General features: G+C 43.1%; 2 protein-coding genes across 6 annotated transcripts in view; one reads left to right on the forward strand and one right to left on the reverse strand.

The window, feature by feature from the left end:
- The window catches only part of reep3b (receptor accessory protein 3b), a 36,848-nt gene extending 34,154 nt beyond the window's left edge, over positions 1-2,694 (forward strand). For all 3 annotated transcript variants that reach the window (XM_086270901.1, XM_086270900.1, XM_086270902.1), the window contains 2 exons: positions 579-712; positions 839-2,694. In XM_086270901.1, the coding sequence (XP_086127027.1) occupies positions 579-712; positions 839-910 (206 nt within the window). In that variant the 3' untranslated portion in view covers positions 911-2,694. The remainder of the gene's footprint in view (positions 1-578; positions 713-838) is intronic.
- Positions 2,695-8,332: 5,638 nt separating this feature from the next.
- On the reverse strand, positions 8,333-16,965 carry nrbf2b (nuclear receptor binding factor 2b). Of its 3 annotated transcripts, none has more exons than XM_086272445.1 (4): positions 16,878-16,965; positions 13,592-13,676; positions 12,979-13,019; positions 8,333-11,589 (listed from the first exon to the last, which is right to left on the reverse strand). In XM_086272445.1, exons 1-4 carry the CDS (start codon positions 16,944-16,946, stop codon positions 10,888-10,890), a joined length of 897 nt encoding a protein of 298 aa, XP_086128571.1. In that variant the 5' UTR covers positions 16,947-16,965; the 3' UTR covers positions 8,333-10,887. The 3 variants fall into 3 exon arrangements, with proteins under 3 accessions (XP_086128571.1, XP_086128570.1, XP_086128572.1); XM_086272444.1 differs by having other exon boundaries at positions 16,737-16,945; XM_086272446.1 differs by lacking the exons at positions 12,979-13,019; positions 16,878-16,965 and adding an exon at positions 16,737-16,876.
- Between the last annotated feature and the right edge of the window lie 954 nt (positions 16,966-17,919).

Raw genomic sequence — 17,919 nt, forward strand, 5'->3', positions numbered from 1 at the left:
TATGACAGTGGAGCCAGAGAGAGGCGGCACTTCTGGTGTGTGCTGCCCTCTGCTGGGACACATGCGCCTCACAGTCATCGCTCACACTCTTCAGTGTTACAGTTTTCCTGTTGTTGGTCCTCACAGGACCTCACCAGTTTGTGATGGTTTTGTGTCTCGTTGTTGTTTTAGTATCGTTGTGTATTTGATTTGTGCTTCTGTTTCCTGTTTATATTACTGTACTGAATATTTCAGTTTGAGTGTGCTTATTGACTGTGGGCCCTTTTAATAGTAAGAACAGTATAAAAAGTCTTACGTTGAATTTGGTGATCATTGTTGAAACTCAGACGTGTTGGTCAGCACGGACGCCTCACAGCAGGAAGGTCCTGGGTTCAAATCCGGGCACTCCAGCTCCGCCCAGAGTCCCAAACATGCAACTCTGAGTCTGTCACAGCTGTGAATGTGAGCGTCTTAATCTCTGTGTGTTAGCACTGGGCACCTGTGCAGGGTGAACCTCTTAAGTGGAGGAGAACAGATGGATGCAAACATTGTGTGTCTTGGTGATTCCTGACGCGTCTGTATGTGTTTCTGTTCTCCAGAGTACTATTATGATCAGGAGGAAAGGACGGACGAAGAGGCCGAGCCAACCTTCTCTGAAGACGAGGCTGTGAGTCAGAAAGGACTGAGGCGATCGCAGAGCGTCAAACTGTCTCGATCCAGAGTTCGCAAAGACGTGAGTGTTCTGTTCCACTGAGTACGCACATTAGTGTGTCGATACATCCTTCTGCCACAGTCAGTAGTGCTGAATCTCTGGACTGCATGCACACTGATGAGTGTTTTTCTTAAACGTTGTCACCAGGCTCGTTACGGATCACTGAAGATTAAAGGCAAGAAGAGACCAGCGCTGAGCGCCGTTAACTACGGAGTCTGAAGACATTACTGCTGTCACATACATACACACAGCTGAGCAGGCTGCTGGTTGGTGGATGGTACTGTCAGCTTGTTTTTAGCTCTGACTTTTCACTCTGCTGAGCTCTTTGACGATCACCTTTCTTCTGACATATTTATTACACGCAGTGGCTCAAAGAGCGCTCGCTCTCAGCGAACACGGGCTGACTTTGTTGTGGGACGTGTGATTTGTTTCTTTCTTCGTTAGCATTGTAGACATGTTTCTATGTGTGTCTAGATTTTAGATGAGCTGTTGATTTGTTTGTAATTTTACAGGACACATGCCACCTAAGGCGTCCTCTGTGAGGAGTTCATAAAGTCATGCTTCACTAGTTTTCATGCTGTTGCATCACAGCATAACAGTAACCCCTCAACAGGCACAAGCTTTGGTTTCTCCACTATTGTCAACTTTTTGCATCAATGATTTTTCTTGTGCAAAAGACCAAAATCTCAAAGTTTGAGTGAACCTTCAACTATTGTGTGCTTGGCTGGAGTCACGTGACACTAATGGCTAACACTCATACTCTACATAGACATTTACATTGCTTTTAAAATAGCTTGTTAAAAATCTTAATTAAAGCTTTATCAGGCAGTTGTTGTAAGAGCAGCAGAAGAAGGGCGAATGTCTAATAACACGTCTGTCTTATTAGCAAACATGAGCGAGCTGCACATTCAGCTACACAACAACAACACAGTTGTGTTACTAAGTGCATTCAGGAGTAAATCATCCTGATTTGGATTGAACTTCATTCCAACTTTCAGCTCAGAGTGAAAAATCACTGTTCTCGTGGTGGAATATAAAATGTTGAACTTGCATTTAGAATAACCAAAGTTGTTTTTATTATATATGTTTTTATGATTTATTTAGCAGTTCAGCTTCAAACTCTATTCGAAAAGTTTGGCATTAGTTCTGCTTTTGCTGCCTTTTAGCTGTTTTACCTGCTCGTACCACTATTGTTGGAGTCTGGACTTGTGGCCTAATTGGTACCCACTTACAGTACCAGTGGAGAGCAATGTGAAAGCATGAACATTTGAGGAGAGCAGGCCTGACAGAGCTGATATTCAGACTCTTCTGTCGGGGGGAAACAACGTGAATAAGAGAGAGTGTCAGCACTTGTGCAGGCCTGCAGCTTCCACTCTTGATGATTATTTTCTGTTTTTTATTGGTGCACTTTGTACTGTGTCCCGATCACTCCCTGGTTGTAAATTTCAAGTCGTGTTTTGTGCTATTACTCAAGTTTTGCTTTCTGAATGGTGTTTTTTTTGTGAGGTGATCAAAAGGTGTTTTGTATGCAACCACGTTTTGCACATATACCTCCTCTTATACTTTTTTATCTTTATGCTGTCCTTGCTTGTCATCTCAATTTTAATGTAACTAGCTGTGAGAGGATGCAGAGCACGAGGTGGCTGATGGATGCTGATAACAGCTGCTCGTAGCATTCGTTTCCTCGCACACTGCTGGTTGAGCGACGTTGTGATTTCCGCGTTTCTCTGGCAGAAACGATGTCGATGTGTCATCGTGCTCCTGGTTCAGCAGGTCGTCCTAAAGCAGAGGAATTTTCAGCCTGTTTTTATTTGCTTTGATGCAACAACAAGCCAAACGTATTCACATCAGCGGGTCCATGTAACCATTGTAACTGACTAATGATACCAAAGCTTTATGTATCCACACAAAGCACTGTGGCTGTATGACCTTTGTGGGGAAGATACCTGGTGTGTGGAGGTGTAATAAAAGAAAGTTTGTCTGACTGCAGTCAGGCCAACAGATCCTGTGGTCTGTCCATTATTATTCAGTTCTGAGAGTTTGCAGTGGATCTAATGTAGCGCCCATATTTCCTGTTCAAATCTTTGTGTGAGACTATGAAACAATACTGTACAGTGTTAATATTACAGAAGAACCGCAGGTGAAACAGACAATTCATTTTATTACAAAATTATACAAATGTATGAACTGTACTCCTGTGGTGTTGGGCGCTGTAACAGTACTCTGGCCCATGGTCATAATTCATATTTCAGTGTGTGGTGCCACTCGGGATTTTTCAGGAGCAAAGTGTGGACAGATCATTTTTCATTTGCTACTATTACAGTTTTTCTCAGTTGCTTTGGTGCATTTCTCACAACAGAATTGATCTCTGCACCACTACTAAGGCTCTTCTCAAAACAATTAGTGCAAACTGCAAAACATGGTGGATAACTTGCAAAAGCGAGTCACTTCATCAAAACAAATATATCCATCCAAAGCAAGTACTTATATCAAAGTGTCAGGGCGTCACAATTACAAGTCACTACACCAGCACCTTTGCTCACAAAATCAAATGGTTTGAACATGTTCTCATTGTGACGGAGTTCTTTGTAGGTGCTTCCCAATGACATGTCAAGTCTGGACAGCATGCACGGCATGTTGAAAACCATAACTTGCAAAGGAAAATCAAGACACTTCCTCTGCACTCTTGATAATATTTAATTGAAACTGTTCACAGCTTTGTGCAACTGGGGAAATACAGCAAATCAAACATTTTACAGCAAACAAACTCACTTAGACAGTAAACCTTACTGCAGTAGTCATGAAACAAAAACCTGAAAAACAGACACTGCTGCATATCAATCATTGATATCTAGACGCTCCCGTCTGTCTGCCCACATATTTGCATCAACATCGCAGCGAATGTCAGCTCTATCGATGCATCGGGGAAAGCATCTTCTGGAGTGTCGAATCCACCCTTTGCAGGACTCTGCTGTGATGTCATCACAAGCTGCATCCATAGCTGCTAGCAGGGTCATTTGGGTACGTGGATGCCTGTCATATACCCTCCACCTCCAGGAAGAGAAAAACTCCTCAATTGGATTTAGGAATGGACTGTAAGGAGGAAGAAACTCCATAAGCATCCTGTCGTGTGCTGCAAACCACTGCCTGATTACAGCAGAGTGATGGAAGCTAACATTATCCCAAACCACTGCATACATTGTCCGATTGTCACCAGGATCATCCCTTTCATTTTGTGGGATTAGGGCCCGATAAAGAGCGTCCAGAAAAGCCAACAGGTGTTGTGTATTGTATGCACCAATACGAGGAATATGGGTGTGAACGCCATTTTCTGAGATTGCTGCACACATTGTAATATTTCCTCCTCGTTGGCCTGGGACATCAATGGTGGCTCTTTCGTCCACGCCGTCTGCCTTTTGTGAGATTGAATCCCGCTTCGTCAAGATATACAAACGTGTGCAGGGGTTCCCTGGCCTCCAATTCCAGGATACGCTATCCAAAGGATGAGAATAAAAAAGTCTGTAATGGTGCATTTGGCACAACAGATTGTACAGTTTGAACTGTGAATAGGATTACAGTAACATGCATAAATGTAAGTGCAGTACATGGCCTAAACTTTTACAGTAAACAGAGGTACATATGCAAACATGTTTTACCTGTACACACTGGTGACGGAGCTCCTTCACTGTTCCGTTCAAATGGTACTTTGTACAATTGCTTCATGGACATTTCATTCCGTCTGAGGACTCCGTCTATGGTGGGCATTGATATTGACTGAATATTTCCAAAGATTGTGTCATCTTCTACGACAGCTCTTTGTATTTCTCTCAGTCTCAAAGCGTTGTTTGCAGCCACCATTGCACAAATTCTTTCCTCTTGCTGCGGAGTCAAAAGTGGACCTCGTCCACCTCTTCTAGGTTGTCTGGCAGTCCTTTAAGCGCAAACATGCTTACAGTAATGGTTACAGGACTATCATTCTAAACTCCTTTCTTTACAGCATTACTGTATTGTACCACAGCACACTATGCCACACCAAGTCTGCGCTTCAGTTACAGTACGTCTATATGTAAAGATCTATAAGGTCATGTCCTAATGCAAGTCTCCTGTATGACTATGAAAGTGCAGAGCAAATTAGTTTGTGCTGAATAACTACATTACAGTATGCTCACCTGTTTTCCCGATGAAATGTCTGAATAATGGAACTTACAGTAGTTCTCCCAACATTTGGCTGCACCCTTCGACCAGCCTCGGCCATTGTGAGGCCATGGTTTATCACATGATCCACAAGTGTTGCCCTGATTTCGTCAGGGACGTGTCTATGTGGTTGGCCTCTTCTTGCCCGGTTTTGTCCTCGTCCTCCACCGATCCTCACCCCTCTTCCACAAGGCTGACGTTCCATGTTCTGCAGTTTTGTAGATTCAGTATGCACCTCATGCCAATCCTGTCTGTTGGTTTACATTATATATATACTTGTAGAGTAGGGGATCCTGTAACGCGATTCACCTGTGACTGGGTAGAAGAGGCTTTTCATTGGTTGCAAGTAAGAGTAACACACACCAATATTCACTAGTGTGAGATAAGGTTCACCTGAGAAAAGTAATTTATGGAGATTTTCATGGAAACTCCTTAAAAATAGGGTTTTCAAAATGGATGTACAAATTGTTTGACAAGATGTTCAACAATTTTGAGTGCACTGACACAAGCAATGAAATGAAGACTATTAGTTGTAAGGACAATGACTATTCAGCCGGCACAAGTATAAATAATTGTGACATTCATGATCAAAGCAAGGAGATGGTGATGAACAGCAAGTCAAAAGTGACCATTCTTTAGATATTTGTACTTATTCAACTGCTTCATGTCCAAAGGCATTTGCCTTTGGACGAAATGAACATGAAACTGCCACAAGGTTGTGCCAAAACGACTACATGTTGTGGAGGTTGAACTGACTATTGTGCAAAGTTTAATTCTGTTGTGAGAAATGCACCAAAGCAACTGAGAAAAACTGTAATAAACTACGTAGAAGCTGATGATTGAAGCCGCCCACAGAGCAGCTTTTGGACTTCTCCCTTTGCCAGAAAAACCCGTTTTGCCAGAGCTGCTCTGCTCAGAGTTCACACCAACAGCAATTAGAAGTGTGTGCAAATCACACAGTACAGAGTTTGTATAGGGCTAAGATGAATCTGACAACAGCACATGAATGTGGTTCTGTCAATATAAGAACACTGCCCGTCACTGACAGCAGTAAAGCCAAGAGTCTGATCCCAAAGGCTGATTCTGTTCATCTGGACGTTTTCAGAGGGAGAAACTTTCATCATCAGGTGACGTCTTCAGTCTCAGCTGACTGCAGGTTCCAACCTTATAAACAGGACATTTGCATAATGACTGAAACCAGCCCACTGATGGAACAATGGGCTGGGAGGTCAGGTCCTTAATCTTAATCATGCAAATTGATGACCATTGATCAACAACCACTGATCAATGGCCATGAGTCCCATTCGCAGAGAGTTGGGGAATGGCTGCAATCACAGCATTGTAAGATGGTGACAGATGTACCCTCAGGCCCCTCCTCCATTCAGAGATGGTCTTTCCCTCCTTGACTCCGCCCTAAAACCAGCGTCCCTCCCTGTCCAGGATGTTACATCCTCATCATTGAAAGAGTGTCCACTGGCCTGTAGGTGTAAATAGACTGCAGAGTCCTGGCCTGACGAGGTGGCTCTGCTGTGTTGTGCCGTCCTCTTAGCCAGAGGTTGTTTGGTTTCCCCGATGTATAAATCCTGGCACTTAACAGCGTACACTATGTTACTCTGTCTGTGTCGGGGACCCGATCCTTGGGGTGGACCAGCTTTTGGTGCAGCGTGTTTTGGGGTTGAAAAGCCAGAGAAGTCACTTGGATGAGTGACGAAACATTTCTGTCATTGAAAACGTCCAGATGAACAGAATCAGTCTTTTAGGATTTACTTACCTGGATGATTGAGCATGCAGTGAGCATGCAGCACCTGGACGACACTCCAGAACTGCCTCCTTATGACATCAGTTACAAAGCTGCAAGAACAATGGAACCAAATGAGATTACACACAGAGCTCTAGAAGATGTGCTTCTGTTCACTGATCTTGAAAAGGAGATCAGCCAGATTTAAAATAAGATTTTTATTTCTGGCTTTAAGCCTTTATAGATGGGCTTAATGACTTGCAGGAAAAACAGTCACCCCAGCCATAAACTGTTCAGACTGCTTCAATTCAATTCAATTCAATTCAATTTTATTTATATAGCGCCAAATCACAACAAAAGTCGCCTCAAGGCGCTTCATAGATACAGAGAAAAACCCAACAATCATATGACCCCCTATGAGCAAGCACTTTGGCGACAGTGGGAAGGAAAAACTCCCTTTTAACAGGAAGAAACCTCCGGCAGAACCAGGCTCAGGGAGGGGCGGGGCCATCTGCTGCGACCGGTTGGGGTGAGAGAAGGAAGACAGGATAAAGACATGCTGTGGAAGAGAGACAGAGGTTAATAACAGATATGATTCAATGCAGAGAGGTCTATTAATACATAGTGAGTGAGAAAGGTGACTGGAAAGGAAAAACTCAATGCATCATGGGAATCCCATCAGGAAGGAGGTTCTGCAGCATCCGGTCCCGTACCAGAGACTGAGAGACAGCTTTTTCCATCAGGCCATCAGACTGCTGAACACGTCATAGACACCTCAGCTTCACTACTGGAACTTCAACATTATGCACTCCACACTGTATATAAATGCCACTTGTTTTGCACATATTCAACTCTGTATATTTTATATATTTTATTATTATTATTTTATTTTATTTGTTTACTATTTAATTTGTAAAAATGTGTATACACACACACACACACACACACACACACACACACGTAGGAAAATATTTAGTATACACATCCAGAAATGCATACACTATTATATATTGTACATATATTTATTAGTTTCAGGTTGGCCATTCTTGTATTTTGCTCGTTTGTGTTGTTGTGTTTGCACATCTCTGTTGCTTGTGGGGCTCGCACACAAGAATTTCACTCGCATGTGCTGTGCCAGTGTGCCTGCACATGTGATGTGACAATAAAAGTGATTTGATTTGAAAATGGCCCAGTGTGGTCCCAGGCCTCTGTAGTAGCAGCATATGAGCCACCTGCTCAACTAACTTACCTATATTGGTGGCCCATTCTCAGAACCAGTGCTTACTGAACTGCTCAAATACTACTTGACATTTCCCTGTAGTTGCTTCGACAGCTCTAGGTGGTTTGCAAGTGAAACCCTTAAAGTGAAGCATCAGCAGTAAGAATGTCTTCAGTGGTGTTTTAACAAATCTCTGATCCAACCGGCCACAAGTGGCGAGCTGGGACACAGATGTGTGGGCCTTAGTTAAGCGCTTGGGCATTTGGAAGAACTGAGGTGGTTTTAGAGCTGCTGCTTTCAGTCAATGAGTCAAAAACTTGTCCAAAAACAAGACAACTTGAAGCTTTTTCAGCCGCTGTGATTCTGATAGCTGACCATCTGGCAGGTTTGTCATGCTGCATTCATGCCCTGTGAGAATGATAAAGCAGCTTCTGTAAAGCTCATTTCAAAAACACATGAATAACATGAAGTCCAAATGACACTCTGAGACTGACAGTCAGTTAGCTTTATTCAAAAACAGAACATCATTTTGTACAACTGTTCACATCACCATCGATTTAAAGGCCAGCTAAGCCAAACACGTGGCTTACAATGAATGAGTTTTGCATAGCTGGGAAATGCAGCAAAGTGTCCTGTGTGTAGCCACGTCTTCATCTTCATCATAGTGGATCCAGGAAGGAAATGCACTCTCTTAAGTGAATACACGAGTTTGTACAAGTGCCTCGAAATATGTGATAGTATGCATGCACGTGCTGCATGCATTAGACTGCAAGCAACACAGTAAACAAGTTGCCTCGAGTCCTCTTTATTCTGTTGTGCCGACATAAACGATCAGCTTTGCTCGTAGACATGCTGGACTAAACGCTTGCTCAGCTCGGTTAAAGCTGCACCACAGCTTCAGTTCAGGAGCCGGTGAGTGTCGGGACGTGAATGATCCATCAATAAGAATCTTTTAAAGGGATGGCTTTGTGATTAAGCTGGACTAGCCTCGCTGGATGTTCACTGACGGCCTATGATAATATAAACGTGCCCTGCCTGCAGTTTATGCTGCATTCTGCTCCTTCTGTTGTCATGGATGTTTGTGATCAGATTTTATGATGTGGATCAAAATATCTTCAGTTATTTGAGGCATCCAAACAAAAAGAAATTCACAAAGTCACATCCTGGGATGACTGTGAGCCAAACATTTAAGAGAGCTTCAGATTACTGAAGGTGCTTCTTTTGGCTTTGCAGGTAATGTACAAACTGCCACATTTGGGACTAAAAACGTGTAACTGACATAAATTGTAGTTCCTCCACCGGCCACTTGAAGCTCGCGCCAAGACAGACTCTTTCCCCTTAGACTCACGTTACAATGCCCAGCTACCCACATTAGAAAACAAATTTCCCACGTGTGGGACTAATAAAGGTTATCTTATCTTATCTTAGAAAGCATGTTCACTGGCCTCAAACAATAGTTTTACCCTGCCACAGCTATAAGGAGGGTGAGCAGCCTTTCATGCCTCTGCTATTTGGATACTGGTGAGGCTTAACTTTGGGGCTTGACACAGAGTCAGCCCGTCACCGTCTGCTCACCCCAGTCAAGATGAGTTTATTTGAGCTGAGTGCTCTGCTGCCTTCATGCTCTTTGTGTGTTGGAAACCAGGCTTGCTGAGATGCACCCGTCCAAGAAGTCAAGTATTCTGACTGTATTCACATGTGGTCTACAGTAAACACAGCTGATGTTACCATTAGAGCACACTGTAGTTTAATGTATGCGTGACCACCAGATGATATGGTACTGCAAACGCTCAGGACTAAACATTTCCATTAATGAATAATTACTTGGTTTCAAAACAGGAAATAAAATGCAGACTACAGTTTGTTAGCAGAGTCAACAAGACACGATGAATGACGTCAACATCATAAACAGTACAGACATGAAGATCCTGAGACACAACAACCCACAACTACACTTGTTTTTGAAGAACTGTGTGAAGCATCTGATGGACTCTGCCCTTTGACCTTTGAAGAACACTGTCATTATTCACATGGTGTTTGTTGGAAACCTTAATGTATCAACTCTTCAGAATAGATCAACATATCTGCTCGCTGATGACACTGTGTGCGCGTCAGCCCTCATTCCTATTGATCCCCACTGACACCCATTGATAACCCGTGTGTCTCTACATTTCTGGTGGGGAATAAGAAGAACATCAGAAGGCTTGTTTGTTTTATAAGCCTTCAAGTATCTGCTCAGAAAAACATCAATGAGTCTATTACAAGCTTTTCCCTAACACCAGTATGCTTTCTTATAATTAAGTTACACATGATCTGAATGCATCTGTGTGGATACAAAAGAATTTTAGGAGCAGTTCATCCAGACAATCGACACTCAGTCTTTACCTCTCATGTCACTTAAAATCCAGCTCAGGCCTGCGGTGCCGAACACCTGGAACAAAACGTCCAGGACGGAGTTCATCCGCAGGACCAGTTATTCTGAGAACAGCTGAGTTTGGAGCCACAAAGCACACATACACAGAATTATGTCATAACTCTTGTAGGAAAGCTGTGTGTGTGTGTGTGTGTCCTTTCATAATAATGCACACACTTGCACACACCCCCGCTTCCACAACACCTTAAATAAAGTCTAAATCTGTGGGAAACATCAGCTGATCTGCTGCTGACAGAACTAAGCTGTCGTTGAATGCTGTATGAGATCTGGGTCATGTGATAACACAGTAGAAGTCTGAGACATAAGTGAAAGTTTTGGGAAAACCTTGAACCTTGCCTGTATTCCTGTCATGCTGACACACAGCCTCGCTGCTGTTCTCACAGATTAGTGAACGTTTCCTTTATCTGTGGCTTGGACTGCCTTGCACCAGTGATAGTAGCGTTATCACTTCCTCCCTCTCTGATGTTCCCGTTTGTCGTCTGATTCCACCTGAGCAGAGGCCTCGTGGGTCGAGCCGGTAGCTTTCACTGTATAACGTTTTGGCATCTGAACTCAAAGTCGTACTGGTTGAACCACATGTATGTGTGTGTATGTGTGTGTGATGTGTTCTATTACAGCTTATCCCTGTCTAGTAGCTCCTGCAGTTCATTCTGGATGTCCTCTGGCAGCTCCAGAGGAGGCAGGTCATCCAGACACAGGTCTTCCTGAGCTGGCATTTCCAACGGTGGCAGCTGAGGGATTGCGATCTCCTTTCCCTTCCTTTTACTCTCCCCTCCCTGTCCAACTCCGGTTCCCATAGGACCACCTGCTTGTGGGAGCACCCAGAGCTCGGAGCGCTCCACAAAGTCGGCTGCCTCCGAGTGCAGCCTCATGTTTTCCAGTCGTAGCCGCTCGTTCTCGGCTCTCAGCTGCTGGTTTTCGTTCGTCAGGCCGTCAACCAGGAGTCGCAAGTTCTCGATGGTCGTCTGTTGTTCTTCCAGGCGCGTTTTGTCATCTTTGGTGGTCTTAGATCCCGAACACACTGGAGTTAAAATCTGTGTTCCTCCAGTCTGCCGAGTCTGAAGCTGGTATAGTAAGGTGTCATACTCCCTCTCCCCGACGCTTCCAAGCTCTGCAGCTGAGGCGCCTGGAGAGGCATAGGGCCGGCTGCTGCCCGTGGACGGAGATTTTGAAAAGAACCCTGGCCCGGTAGCCTGCACTAGACCAAGTCGTGTCTTAACCGCCTCTCGCCGAGCTTCTCTCTTCCAGCGCTCTTGGATTAACCGTTGCTGTTTAATGTGACTGTCCCTCTGCAGCTCCATGGACAAACGAGCCTACAGCCAAGGAACAAACAATCACTCTCCTGATACAAGACATACACAAACAATCAGCTCTGAAACTCTGACGATCAGGCAGGTGGGTGAGTGACTTCTGATTTTCCTACGTTTAAGATTTGTCTGTTTTTAAGACTACTACAGATTACTACTTATTGAGATTTGCACAGAGACTGATTAACAGTAGTAGTGCTAATAAAAAAAATCCTCAGCATATCCAACCAAGAAGAGGCCACGGAGACCACATGTCAATGTAGTTTTTATTTACAGCAGACATGTGCAGGTCACCTCTGTCACTACACCCCTGAATCTGCTCTGTGGTCCTGCTCTGCCCCTCTGACACCCTCATGTCTAATCCTGTCCGTCCTGGTCAGGCCTAATGAGAAGTCTTAGCATCTTCAACTCTTTTTGTTTGTGCTGCTGTCTCCAAACCATACATCACAGCAGTGTGATGTACAGGGTCTGCGGTTACACCCGTCTCATTCACACATGCATTCTGTCTCACGTCTACTGATTTTCATTGCTCTTCTTCAACTGTCAACATGACCACTGACCATCAGAGCTACTGATGTACTCCTGCCTGAAACTCCGTCTGTCATTCCTGCTTTTACACCTCACCCACTGTCTCGCTGTCTTCCTGATGTTACATGTTCAACATTACATTAAGTTTATTTTCCCCTTAAATTTTTCTTTGATGATAAGATGGACATTTTAGAGGAAGTGACCCTTAACTTCAGCTGCTGCTTTAAAAAAAACAAACAAACGAGTTGTCATGGCTTCAGTTTTCCTCTGGGGTCTACGTCAGCGGTCCCCAACCTTTTTTGGGCCACAGACCGGTTTAATGTCAGACAATATTTTCACTCATCGGCCTTCAAGGTGTCGCGGATAAATAGAACAAAATAAAATGACACGACCGAGACAAAAACTGGTATTTGGTAAATATAATAATAAACATGAATTCACTGTGTAATTGTGTAACTTTTTTAGCAGCGTCCTCCTGAAATGCGCCAACAACATTGAGAGTAACATCCTCCTCTCTGCCCCTTAATGCTCTCTGGTCGCTATGGTAACATGTAAATATTTCTTTCAAAATAAGACACAACTACAACACGGGAAAAGACCCGGGGAAACAGAGTTAACGATAAAAACCCTGAAAACCATAAATTTCACACCCGAGCCTCAACTCTCGCTGCCCGGTACCAAACGACTCACGGACCGGTCCGCGGCCCAGAGGTTGGGGACCGCTGGTCTAGATGATCTACAGCATGCTACAGGTGGTGTTAGAACTGTGTGTGAATCTGAATCAGCATGTTTACATGACAGAGAATATGTTTCACTCCATCACTGATCAAACACAGAGAGATAAAAAGATAAAACTGAGTGTCTCACCTGCTCACACACGGGTGCCTTCATTGCCTCAGTCAGAAAATCTGGTAGTGAGACAGTGTGTGTGTGTGTGTGTGTGTGTGTGTGTGTGTGTGTGTGTGTGTGTGTGTGTGTGTGTGTGTGTGTGAGAGAGAGAGAGAGAGAGAGAGAGAGAGAGAGAGATGAGACAGAATACACACCTAACACACACACAGTATATTGGATTAAACATCAGTTTAATGTATGGTCATCACAATAAGACAGGGACAGTATTTGTTGCGCTGGATTGGAGTGAAGTGGATGTAGTAAAAAAACCCAAACCCAACAACACCACCCTTCCTCAGACGCTTTCTTATAAGATGTTACCATGGCTACAACGTAAAAGTATATAGGAAGTGAAATGCAGTTTGCTTATGTGAGGGGAGTCAGCACTGTAACGTTCTACTCGTTGTTTGGTTACTTCCTGATTCTGCATAAAAGCAGATCAAGTCCAGAAAGAGTCCAAAGCACATTCAGTGAACGACCTCCGCTCTGCAGAGCATCTACAGAGGAGCAATGCACTACATGGCAGGACTGTAAGGAGAAAGACTGTGGTCGAAGAAGACTGTAAGGAGTGTGTGTGTGAAACTGAGACTACCTGCTGCTTTTCCATGGCAGGAGATGGCCTCTTCATACTTCCCAGCAGCTACCAAACGGTCGGCCTGTCTGCACTGCTGGTGAGCCTGAAGAACGTAAGACAGGGAATGCAATGTGTTACGAGAATGTTAAAGAGGTGGTGGAATGAAACCAGGGATAATATATGAAGCAAAAATACGAAACAGAGACTAGCTTCCCCTCTTTACTGTAAGAAAACTTCTTGTCATACGTGAACATTAATGCTATGAAAATGAGACTGATGATCCGATAGAATCTGAAGACTTTAAGTCTTCAGATCCGATAAATTGGATTTTATGTGATTTACTGTGTTTTTTGTTCTTGACATGTTACACTAGCTGGTAGTTCTACTGTAATCCTGGATGACCGAGTTTCAGAGCTGTAGCTAAGTTAGGAGGAAATATTAAGATCAAATGGAGAAGGGTTTCATGTGTCGCAGACATGCTCCTGATCAATCATCTAAAACCCTGACTGTGCATTGCTGACATGGATGGCCTATGTGTCTGCTAAATGCTGACAAGCGGGCCAGAGTCAGCATCCAGCTGACGTCAGAAGGTGCCGTTTTCATCTGGAACGCCTCCTCAACCAATTTATACTTGGAAAGTCGGAGAAGCCACAAGAACCTTAAGTTAACAAACAAGGATCGTGACAATGAAGGTAAAGATTTTAATCTGTAATCCCACTATTGTATTTGTGACTCACTACATAAACCATACGAAGGAAACTGACCAGGCTCTGTCCACTGCTTCAGTATCCTGATATATATCCTTTGTGTACATACAGCACCTACATCTCCTGATGATTTGTGCCCCACGAGTAAATTTGACCTGGGTGCACTTTATTTTTTAAACATCTTCTCTTTCACTTCTGCATCTCTATGGTGCGGTTAGCGTATATTGCTAACCAGAGGTGTGGACTCGAGTCACATGACTTGGACTCGAGTCAGACTCGAGTCATTAATTTTATGACTTTAGACTTGACTTGAAAAAATGTTCTAAGACTTGTGACTTGACTTGGACTTTTACACCAATGACTTGGGACTTGAATTGGACTTGAACCGGTTTACTTGAAAAGACTTGATATTTTACCCCAAATATAAAATTTAACATGCATATTATATAGAGATTGAAAATGTGACGTCATTCACGGGTAGAACCGCAAAGGATTCTGGGAACTCGTGGCAAGCGGTACTAGCGCACGCAGGCTTTCAATTAAAATCAGTCACACAGCGATAAAAAGAAACACAAAAATGTCAAGAAGCTGTTGTATTATTAACTGCAATAGCTGGTCGCATGACAGCCACGGGAAGCCGACGGGTAAAGAGATCGGTTGTTATCGGATTACGTCGTTGAAGAGAAATTGTTCGAGCCATGTTTCCGAAGTAACAAACAGGCGACGGATGGCCTGGATTGCAGCCATTCAAAGATCAAATATAACGTCCCAGAACACTCCAGCTCACAGGTTAGTCTGCTCCAAGCATTTACACGAAGGTCAGTGTCTTTTAGTACTTAATGCGTCATTTTCATAACATAATTGGTGATATAGGTTACAAGCAAGTCTGGCACTGAACAGAAATTGTCGCACTATGCTCCTTTGTTTATTGTGCATAAATAGTGAATTGTCCTGACACAATATTGCGTTTCGCTTCTGTTATTATGGTACATTGACAAAAACATATACTTTTATTCACAGGATAAAACAGGTTTTTTGTATCACTAATTGCCCCGTGCGATTACAGCATACAGTATTATTGTCACTGCTACATTTCTGTGATGCTACCAGAAATTATTTCCACTACTAATTAATTACCGTTGAGCTCAAAGGTCCTATTAATAAACGGTTAACGAATGTGTATTTATGACGACGATTTGTGAGACTGGTAAACTTATGATACGTACGATGGTCTTTACTTTCTACACGGTGCATTTCAAGGTCCTGCACCCATCTGTCGGTAAACTGTACCTGGGCTTGTTGCAGTGACCTGAAGTTACTAAACTTCATGAGTGTATGCACTCACTCCAAGAACCGTATGATTATAAATATGCATATAAATATGCTACGATGAGATAGCTGACTTCATCTAACTAGCAAATGTTGTCCAGGCTACGTTGGTGATACAGTTTTTTTTAATGTGTATGATATTTTTGTCATGCGATTTTAAAGCTGGTCCTACAACCGCATCCAAGAATAACATGCAGCTTATCTCAGAACTGTCGGTGAAAATTATTCTTGGAGCTAAGTTTAATTGAGCTGCATTCTAAAGAGGTGCAATTTCACAATTTGTGTATATTTTCTAAGTTCACTATTTTGTCATGTGTTGAGAAAAACACAGATTTTAAAATTACATGGTCTAATATTTACATTTAGCATAACTGCAACATTATTTTTTCGTTTGTTTTTTTTAAAGACTCGAAAGGACTTGAAATTCAAAGTTTCAGACTTGTGACTTGACTCGGACTTTTACACCAGTGACTTGAGACTCGACTCTGACTTGCCTGACATTACTTGAGACTTACTTGAGACTTGACTTGAGACTTGAGGATAAAGACTTGAGACTTACTTGAGACTTGCAAAACAATGACTTGGTCCCACCTCTGTTGCTAACTATTGCATGATCCGCCATTGCTGTAAAAAACGAAACGTTCCGTTGGAGTGAATGGGGATGACGCGGCTCTGGTTCTGATTTCCGAGGTAACTGAAACGTTCCCATAAATTGGATTTCCAACTCAGAAAGTCGAAGTAGCTCCACCAATGAGTGTAAACAGCAACCCAACCGTGCCGGTCTGTTCGGCCACGGTAGTGTATTTGTCACCGACTAAATAAACCATGCGCAGAGCGCTGCTTAGCCTCTGTTCGTGAACGGACTGCAGCGGTGTGTTATGAGGCATAAAAGCATTGCGCTATGTTGCTAGTGATGCCTGAATGGCTCTGCTAACGAGTAAAACAGATCCATATATTCTTGTTTTTCCCGACTTTACGCCTTGAGAGTAACGCCAGTCTCTGCTCCAACATCTGACTTACGAAGCAAATGGGTCGCAGCACAACAGCAGCAAAGCTAACAACAAAGCGGCTAGCCGCTAGCTCCTAGCTGCTGTAAAGATAGCCTCTTATTGCAACATCAAACTTACAAGGTTGAGCGGGCTGTCCACGACCTCCATGGAGTCGATCCTTCGACGGCTTACACTACATGAAACGCGCCTCTGTCCCTCACTGACTGTCATTCGCACTGAGATTCAAAAGCTCGAATAAAATAATTACAAGAAAATTACTGTAAAGGAAGCAAGAGTCGCCTCGCTGCACAGCCACAGCAGCGTCGTGACATCACAGCTAGCTTGCATCTTGATTGGTCAACTGTGGTGCTGGGTCGGCTTTCTTCTTCTTCTGTTAATTATTTTAACGGCGTCGGTAAAGCATGCAGCAGCATCACCGCCTGCACTGGCGTGTGGACAGATTAGCAGAGGAAACGAGCTGTATTCTCAATCCTGTAGTTCAAAGATGCTCCTGTAATAATAACATAATCTGTGGTGCTTCCTCTAACATGTAAAGTTCTGATTACGATCCTTTCAATCACGCTACTAAATCTCTCCCCACTCGCACTTATTGCATTTTTAACACTTTCTGTCATAATAGAGTAAAGACGGGGTGTTAATGGGTGTAGTGTATGGGTCAGTCCTATATGATCTCCTGCTTTGGGTTCCTGCCCTGCATGCTGTTCAAAACTACTTACTACTTAATGGATTCTCTGTAGATGTATTTGTGTGTCCACTATCTCAACATTCATATCAAATCTTCTGCATATGATTATGAATTATATTTTTTCCTTTGGTGCTAATTTTCTATAAACTGAATTCATTTTTGCCAACAAGTCCACCTTTATATTCCCTGAACACATACACGTACGGGCAGATAAGCTCTTCTTTCCTCCCGTCTACTTCGACTTGAGAGACACACAAAGCAGAAACTAGACTTGTGTCTAACTTTCTTTAACACCAGTTTAGCTTCTCATCAAACAAGCATGTAGAAATCTCACCACGTGCACCTGTAACCATGAATGTACTGATTTTTAGTATTTTTTTTAAAAAGACATGATTTTTTTAACTGATAAAATAAATAAATATAGGATAAATCCCGACTTATTTGCACAGTCTTCTACTTCCTTTCCTGCAGGCTGCATTTTATTTCAGAGACATTCCATTTTTCTACCCAGTGCGCCCCATCTTTAGCATAACGCAATTTTCCTACATTTGTTCAGTCTTTTCAAAAACGTCATTATTCTTTATGTTAAGTAATATACGACACATCATACGACAG

Source organism: Aulonocara sp. 'chitande type north' Nkhata Bay, linkage group LG18 (assembly GCF_057382095.1).
Source record: "Aulonocara sp. 'chitande type north' Nkhata Bay isolate Kocher_YH1m ecotype deep benthic linkage group LG18, A_spYH_male_GT1.1, whole genome shotgun sequence".
Classification (NCBI taxonomy): domain Eukaryota; kingdom Metazoa; phylum Chordata; class Actinopteri; order Cichliformes; family Cichlidae; genus Aulonocara; species Aulonocara sp. 'chitande type north' Nkhata Bay.